The 9,396-nt window shown below is 40.0% G+C and overlaps 1 protein-coding gene across 2 annotated transcripts in view; it reads left to right on the top strand.

The window, feature by feature from the left end:
- Positions 1-404: 404 nt before the first annotated feature.
- The window catches only part of stk24a (serine/threonine kinase 24a (STE20 homolog, yeast)), a 34,042-nt gene continuing 25,050 nt past the window's right edge, over positions 405-9,396 (top strand). For both annotated transcript variants that reach the window (XM_057852976.1, XM_057852975.1), the window contains exon 1: positions 405-914. In XM_057852976.1, the coding sequence (XP_057708959.1) occupies positions 873-914 (42 nt within the window). In that variant the 5' untranslated portion in view covers positions 405-872. The remainder of the gene's footprint in view (positions 915-9,396) is intronic.

The following is a 9,396-nucleotide window of genomic DNA, read 5'->3' as shown; positions in this document are numbered from 1 at the left end:
TTCTTCTTCTTTTTATAGCCTACCATTGATGGCCAAGATAAAAAAAAATGTTCACCACATAACAGGAAATGGAATGAAAGGCTGTCGCTACTAAGTACAATACAGTACAACAGTACATTAACAGTTCATGTTACTTAAGACTATTGTCACTGGTCACCATCAACAGTTTCTTTTATAATACAGGCAATTTGAGCCTTGAGGGCAGAAAACTTTACAGTAGTAAATGTTTAGGTATATTTTTGACCTCTGGTGTGTTATGTGAGCGAATTTGTTGGGCATATGCCACGACTTGTGTTCACGACTTGTGTTCGTCTGTGACGTATATGACCTAGGTTGACGTCATCCGAACACCGCAAAGTTCTTTCCTCCGATTGGCTGTGGCCACAAAATGAAAATGACATTAACAAAGATGGCGCCGGGTGGGATAGAAAAGTGTTAAGAGCAACAAACGATACAACTCTACAACAGTATACATTTGGCAACTATTTGGGGAATATATCGCGGCTGGAACTCCGCTTCGACAAATAGAGGATTTCGCTAACATTTCGAGTGCTCGCGCATGACCTCCGAGGTAAAATAAATAGCGAAGTGGAAGTGTTTGCCAACTATAGCAGTTGAAGTAGCCTTTAGCGTCGCAAGCGTTAGCTAACTGCGGAAGGCAAGAGGACGCAGTTCGAAGTACACGGCCACTTAAGTTGACTTCTATCTTGTCAACACAACAACTTTGGCTTCCGACAGCGTGATCAGCCTCGCTGCCGAGACTGCAGCGCCGACCTTGCAGTGTTAAACGGGGTCGATAAGCGACCACAGGCGGAAGAGGAAAGCTGTAAAAACGAGGTGGGGAAAGCCGTCTTCTTAGCTGACCTGACGCCATGGCTCACTCCCCGATTCAAAGTGGGCTTCCGGGGATTCAGGTAAATTCAACACACCGAGCGATGAATCCTTTTCAACGCATTTTCTGCTGGCTGCTAAGTGACACCACTTACCTCCAACTATAACCACACTTTAGCTGTCTATACTGTGAGCAAATTGAAGGTTTAAAACTAATAATTGACCGTCAAAGTGTCATATGATTTAAACAGTTCCCTTTTTACAACCTTTTTAAAGGTAACATTACAACAGCATAATTGTACGGCTAAGTAGCAGGATTTGAAATTGTTAATTTTAATAGCAATAACATACATGAAGTTGTCTAAGTCATAGTTGAACGTTTTTTGGAAAATCTACACAGATGTAAACAATAGAGAACGTTATTTATCCCCTGAGGGAAATTGGGTGTCTGACAGCAAGTTAATTTATTGCCTGTCATTGAGGACAATAGACGACAAATTCATTGTAACTGAGATTTCTGAATGTGAAAGCTCAAGTTTCAGTGCCATTGACGACAGATGATGTCCATTCCATTTTGATGGGGAGGTCTGGCAGCAGTAATTCGCTGCCAGCCTCTCCCAGTCAAAACAGATTGGGTGTCCTGTGCCGTCAATGTCTGTCAATGATTTAAAATGAATGATGTCACTAGGCTAACAATATCGTGTTGTAGTTAGGTGTCAACATCCATTTTCTGTATTGCCTGTCTTCATGGGGGTCATGTATAAACTAGGGCCTATTCCAGCTAACCTTTGGTCAGAGGCGGAGCTACACCTTGGACTGGTCGCCAGTCAATCCTAAAGCACATGATGTACCGCAGTTCACGCAACGATGGACAAGTTGGAATTGTCATGTTTTTGGAATGTAGGAGGAAACTGGAATACCAGGGGAAAACTAGTATCAACATGAAATGATAAAAAAAGGCATATATTTAAGAAGAGCTGCTGCATTTTCAAAGTTTTTTATTATTGATCATTTTTGTCAGATAACACACCGTTGCGCAAAACGAGCACACTTATCGTGTGGACAATTAGTTTTTGGCTGGTCAGATGAGTCTTCTACAGTGACTATTGACATTAAAGGGCAGCTGAAGAGCTTTTAGGATTTTGTTCTTGAGTGTTTTACTCGGTTGAATTGTATTAAATGCATCATTCGCTGTCTCAAAAAGTCAATAAAAATAATAATAATAATAATTGACCGCGTAGTTTTTGAGTTATGCCCATAGCAACACCTTAGCAACGAGGGACGTTCCGCCGTGATGACGTAACTTCCAGGGAGCCTCGCCGCCACTCTCAACATGGAAATATAGTACCACGCTATCCTCGCCATATATTGCAAACATTTTCTGGGTTTTACTTGCGAGATTCGTCATGCCATCTCGACGTGTAGCGATGAATTGCTCACGGGAAGACTCGAGACTCTTATGAGGGGATAAAAAAAAAAACCTCTCCTGCAAAGGTTTGGACCGTTTTTGTGTGCATGCATACTGGTCCCCAATCGGCTCATTGTTTTCATCATTTCAGCGACGACAGCTTTGACAGCTTGTTGTGTCACAATCTGACAGTGAAAGCTGATACTGATTCAACATAAATCTGGTGGTATTGTTATTATTGTGGCCTGTTGAATATTGTTTCAGAATGTAATATAATTACAATATATTATACACCAATATAATACATTAATCAGTCAACAAAATATGTCAATGTTGTTTACAATTTATGGTTTTATTTTTTTAAATGTAATTCATGCCCCTGTCAGTGCTTCAGCCTCCTCAAATTTGGCTCTCACGTCTGGGATCTCCTGACGACATAGGCATTCACTTGGAAGGGTAATTACTTGAAGGTTTACAGCAACACCTGGAAAATAAAATTGTTTTGTCATTTATTTTGAAAAATCAATACCATGAATCATTTATTTAGCCACGTTTGGGCTAGCTTTACCATATTTAGATGGGTAGGAGCTGTCCCATAACCTAATATACATTTTCAGCTATGTGGAGAGTGTGGAAAATATATACAACCATGTAATCGCTTTCTAGAAAAATAACGATGCTGGACATAGGCTTACCACTCTCCAGTTCGTGAAGTGTCGAGCTGTCAAATGGCGTCATGACAACGTCTGCTGTAGGGCTGCAGCTATCGAATATTTTAGTAATTTTAGAAAATTCTATCGATTAATCGAGTAATCGGATAAAACAAATATATTTTTAGGAGCAGTTATAAATATACATGAGAAAACAAGACATTTCACCTAATCTTGAACCATTTTCAGTCAACCAATGTCTTTATTTTCGGTGTATATTGTTGAAAACAGCCAACAATTGCATCTCAGATGTAACTTGAATTTAAAAAAAAAAGACTAATTCACTGCTTTCACTCAAAAAACCTTTAGATATTATTAGAAAAAAATATATACAGCTGAAAATGCCTTAACGCTTGATAACACACATCACTTAAAAGTTAGGATTTTTTCCCACGTGTTTCAATTGAATTTCTGTTTGTGTCAAGCCATTTTTAAGTTCTAGTTAAGTTTTTAAGTTAGTCTAAACTGTAAGTCCTGCTGGATTTTGAGTTTTTGCAGTGTTCAAAATAAATGTATGATACAGGCTGTATTGGAGCACATTAGGGACTAGTGCTACTTGGTGTTTTATCCAGCAATGACTACTGAGCTAAAATTGATAGTTAGCATTATTGAGTTTTTATTTTACACCCTCATCACTCCACAACGCTATGTTATGTTAAAGCCTGTATTTAAGACACGTTAGCCATGCATCGAAAGTGGTCATAATTAATAGAAACCTAGCCCTCCGCAGGGCTAACGTTACGTGAGCTAGTGACAGTAAAATTAATCTTACTTATTAGCGCTTAGCGCTCTTTATTAGCGCTTAGCGCTCTACTGCTTTAAGATGGCGGCTGTTTACTAACGCTGCCCAAATGCTGAGTGTGGAAAGTATATACAACCATGTGATCGCATTCTCTCAAATAGAAAAATCACGATGCTGGAGATAGGCTTATCATTCTCCAGTTCGTGAAGTGTCGAGGTGTCAAATGGCGTCATGACAACGTCTGCTGTAGGGCTGCAGCTGTTGAATATTTTAGTAATCGAGTAATTGACTGAAAATTCTATCGATTAATCGAGTAATCGGATAAAACAAATATATTTTTAGATGATGAGCAATTATAAATATACATGAGAAAAAAGACATTTCATCTAATCTTGAACCATTTTCAGTCAATCAATGTCTTTATTTTCGATGTATATTGTTGAAAACAGCCAACAATTGCATCTCAGATGTAACTAGAATTTAAAAAAGGACTAATTCACTGCTTTCACTCAAAAAACCTTTAGATCTTATTAAAAAATATATATATACAGCTAAAAATGCCTTAACGCTTGATAACACACATCACTTAAAAGTTAGGATTTTTTCCCACGTGTTTCAATTGAATTTCTATTTGTGTCAAGCCATTTTTAAGTTCTAGTTAAGTTTTAAGTTAGTCTAAACTGTAAGTCCTGATAGGATTTTGAGTTTTTGCAGTGTTCAAAATAAATGTATGATACAGGCTGTATTGGAGCACATTAGGGACTAGTGCTACTTGGTGTTTTATCCAGCAATTACTACTGAGCTAAAACTGATAGTTAGCATTATTGAGTTTTTATTTTACACCCTCATCACTCCACAACACTGTTATCAGGCATGAAAATCTCTCACCTTTAGGCGAAATTCGCCGTTTTGAAGTAAAAAAGGATGACCTACGTGAATCGTGTAGATCCGAGGATAAATTTTTTAAGGGGGGGGGGGGGGTCGGGTGTAGGTGCCGGTTACCTTCACGGTTTACCATGGTATTAAAACGTCGCGGTTACAAAACCACTAAAATTTTCCGTCATACAGTAGTACGTAATCGTTATTTTTCATGTGTCAAAAATGCAGCCAGAAGTGGCTTGGCGCGGCAGCGCTTACCCTTTCCCGTTTGATGCTGCGTGTGCCAGTGACGCTATTCCAGCAAACCCAAAAACAAGCACTCCAAACGCAAGGCGTACTTTTCTGCAATTTATTGATCTCTCACATCGTGGCAACTGAAATATACCAAATGAATACATTTAAAACGTTGTACAATCGTATTTTTCCAAGTGTGAGTAGCTTCAACAGTTTAGCTTCATGAAAAGGTTCGCCAAAAAAAAAACCCACACATTTTCCTTTCAAATTCAATACACAAAGTTACTAAAAACTTACAAAGACGAATGATAGGCAAGGCTTAGCAAGGAGAGCAACTTCATTGAGGTTAATCACAGCCGCTGAGAGAGAAACAAGTTTGAATGCAGGGGGGAGAAAAGAGCGTCAAAGATCGTTAATTGCGACAGATGATCTTGTTTTAAGCACAAATTCACGTTCGCTGGAAGAGGAGAGGTCTCACTCCCAATTTTTTTTAGATGAATGCATTTGCCAGCATATTGAATTTGGTGAGTAATGGTTTCAATCGTTTTCATATTTTGCGTTATGACAAGTTACTGCCGTTCGTTCCAGCTTGCATTGAACACTGCCAGAGCTAGCCAAATCTCTGGTGAAAAAAATAGCTCCCGTTAAGTTAGCGTCAAGCTTGTGTATTTAATGGTAATATAAAAGCATTGTTGTCAGTAACGCGTTATGTGAGTAATGCGTAACAGTAATCTGATTACTTTCTTTCAGTAAAGAACAATCTAACGCGTTCATTTTTCTAAATCCGTAATCTGATTAAAGTTACTTTCCTTGATGCCTGTGCGTTACTATTTTGTTATTGCCCCATAATGTATGTATAATGAAGAATACTGTAGTCATGGGAGTGACATCACGTGTCACATTTTCTAATCGGGGATGGAAAAAAAACAGGTGACGTGTTTTACCATGATGCGTGAGCCGTGAGCGCTGGGAATTTGCGGTCAAAACAACATAGCCTTGCTATCTCGCCAGGATGCAATTAAATAGGCAGGAGATATACTACAAACGGCTGCATTTGCACACTGGAAACACAGCCATTACTTCACATTTTTGTCCAGTAAAGATGACAAAAATATCTCCTTGCGCTGGCTCTAAAAGACTGTTGACCGCTAAAGCATCCAATTCAAGCACCACCTGGAATTACAGCACAACGGGTTACAAGACAGCCAGGACTTTTTGATACTGCTCGTGCTCAATCCTCTGTTCAAGCTCAGTTGTTGTTGAGGGTTTTGAAAGCTTAGGTTTAAAGAAATTCTAAATATCCATCTTGCCTCCTCAGCTGTAGTTTTGGCTAAGCAAAGCAAACGGCTGTCTCTCAGGTGCTATAGTCACAGGATCTGTTCGAAAAATAATTTGGACCCATTATGAAATACTTTGAAGGATTCTTATTCATTGCATTCATTTTTGTTGTTTTATTGCTCTAAAACTTTTATAGACAACATTTTAATGGTCATATTCAATGGTCTATACTTTAAAGGGGAAGTTCAGAATTTTTTACATTAGGCTTAATCTTTGAGTTAGCCTGGGTTCAATTAGTCGCTGGAGTTGATTTGAACAAATTCTGTGCAGTTTGCCAGTTATTTGATAGTTTCAGGGCTTCGGAGTGAGAGCGCGAGTCAATGGTGGTTGAAATCAACTCCTTCAACTAATTAAACCCCTGCTAATTTGAATATTAAGCCTTATGTGAAAAATTAAAATTGTCAAATTCGCCTCATGTTTCGCCGACGGAGGACATTTTGGCAGAACGCCGGAACATATTTCCTCCACACCCTTCTCACCTTTTTAACCCCTGACCCATTTTCATGCCTGTGTTATGTTAAAGCCTGTATGTAAGACACGTTAGCTACGCATCGAAAGTGGTCAGAATTAATAGAAACCTAGCCCTCCGCAGGGCTAACGTTACGTGAGCTAGTGGCAGTCACGTTAATCTTATCTATTAGCGCTTAGCGCTCTACTGCTTTAAGATGGCGGCTGTTTACTAACGCTGCCCAGACGCGGCCGAGTCTGTCATTTCGCATCTAGTTCAACATATATGTGATCTCTATGAGATTCATCAGACACTACCTGCTACCAACGTAGCATTGTGCAGGCTAGTATTTAGCAACGTCGGCGGCGTTTGTAGCGGCTGTCGGCTGCAGTTTTTTTTTTTTTTTTTTTTTTTTTTTTTTTCTTCTTCTTCCTCTACGCACGTGACATCAGCTCGTTGTCCCGCATTAAAAGTAGTCCGAGCAAAACGTGATGCTTAGAGCTATCAAAATAAACGATTACTCGAGGTGAATAAAATTACTCGGATCAGTTTTTAAACTCGAGTTGCTCGAGTATTCGTTTCAGCTCTAGTCTGCTGTGTCAAGTAATTCATCGTCATCTGACGCCTCAGGTTCAAACATGTAGGGATCGATTGTAGATCATCTTTCCTGGAAGCCTTTGCCATCGATAGCGTCACGAAAGAGCGATCCTGAATGGTTACCTTTGGTGGAAATATCACTGATATCGTTGTTGCTGCTATGCTAGCTGTGGATAGTCTTCTGTTGCCTATGTCACACTTCCGGGTTTGGAAAGGGACCATTAACGGAGTGCAAAAAAACTAAAAAAAAAAACACAAATTATCCTTGTAATTATGAGTTAATAATGACATGGTTGTTTTGACGAGCTCGTCCAAAGTTTATATTAGTAAAATTACACCAAAATCCGAAAAGCTCTTCAGCTGCCCTTTAAGGTGTTAAGTTTATTTATTTATTTATTTATTTTTTACTATTGGCACACCGTACATGGTGTGTGTGTAGAATAATTTAAATTTTCCACATAAGGAAATTCTTTATTGATCCCCATAGGAGAAATATTGATTGTCAACAAGACGGGGATCATGATATTGGGAGTTGCTATTGGGTCAGGGCGCATCATTGAGAGATCGTTTCTGTGTGCACGGAGGACTATTAAACCTAGTAAGAGGTGGTCTTTAGCCAGTGGCAGGAAACGAGCTGACGGTGGCGATGGTGAGTACATACCATGGTGCTTGTTGTTTTTGCGGAGGGCGAGCTCACCACTCTTTTCACCTGGATGACCGAGCACACCAGTGTTTGGATAGTTTTTGCTTGTGTGCTTTCTGCGCAGACCAATCTCTTTGTTGTAAAGTTCCATCGCTATGAAATTGAGTAGCCCCCGCCCACACCCCATACCAACTGCCCTTTTTATGAGAGGGCAACAACTCTGCATACAGCATTCCCTAACATGCATTAGCAGTTTTACAGGAAACTGTTCTCCCAGGATGGACACTCATGAGGAATTAGCCAACACATTACCATCATAGGGCCGGTTTACGTGCTAGGTTAAGCATTGGATATGCGTTGAGCAATATTTTATAGTAGTTCTTCTTTCAAAAATGTGTTCAAAGCAAAAGGTTTTTTATTTGTATATCTCTTCCAAAATGTTTGCTTACAATACCTGCAGCGTTTAGTCTAACAATTGTATAGTTAGAAAGGAAATGGGAGTGTCCCACTTTAGAAAATTTATTCCACTCTAGCACTCTACGGGGAAATAAGCCATTTAGTTGAGTCAATCGGTCCCACACTCACTGATCTCCTAAATTTGTGATTTTTAAATGATTTAAAATAACATGGAAGCTTAGCACTTTTTAGTTGCAGCACGAATGGCTAGCACGTTGTCCTCACAATTATGAGATCAAGAGTTCAATCCTGGGCTCCGGCCTTACTGTGTGTAGTTTGCATGTTCTCCCCGTGCCTGCGTGGCTTTTCTCCAGGTACTCAGGTTTCCTCCACATTCCAAAAACATGCTTGCTAGGCTGATCGAACACTCTAAATTGTCCCTAGGTACAAGTGTGTGCATGAATGGTTGTTCATCTCCTTGTGTCTTGCGATTGGCTGGCAACTGTTTCAGGGTGTACTCCGCTTACTGCCCAATGTTAGCTGGGATAGGCTCCAGCTCCCCCGCGACTCTCGTGACGATAAGCGGCTCTGAAGATGAATTAATAGGTTAATCCATTATCAACTTACGACATCTGTGACCTTTTACATAATTACCCCCAGATTCAATCACCTTCCATGTCATATTACGAAGATATCTTGCAAATTTGAGAATTATTTTATTCGTTCTTGAGTTATCTTGAACACAAACAGACATACGGCAACCTGATACTTAATGAAGGAATCTGACCTTCTAGCCAGACCACCGGAATCGCACCAGCCGGACCCGCGCTGGCGCAGCTCCAACAATCCAGGCCGGCGAGACCCAACACTCCGGCCAGAAGGCCAAACTCCACGCGTTCACCTTAGTCTTATCCCTTTGTACTGACTCCATTTTGAAAGGTTTAAAGAAGGCTCACCGAGAACAAGTTGACAATTTATTCGGGTCAACAGCGTACAAACAGAAAGGCGAAACAGACTTGGGCGAGGAGGCAAACTCGTTCCAAGGTCACCTTATCAGAAGTCAACTAAAGGTTCCTGAGAAAAATGACAATGCTAAGTTAAATAATCAGTCTTTTGAAGGCTCTTGTGGGGCAGGTCGTGGGCAGGAAAAAGGGTGTGTTTGGTATTATT

Source organism: Corythoichthys intestinalis, chromosome 12, assembly GCF_030265065.1.
Source record: "Corythoichthys intestinalis isolate RoL2023-P3 chromosome 12, ASM3026506v1, whole genome shotgun sequence".
Classification (NCBI taxonomy): domain Eukaryota; kingdom Metazoa; phylum Chordata; class Actinopteri; order Syngnathiformes; family Syngnathidae; genus Corythoichthys; species Corythoichthys intestinalis.
Note: the sequence above shows the minus strand (reverse complement) of the source record. Positions and strands in the feature narration are given on the sequence as shown.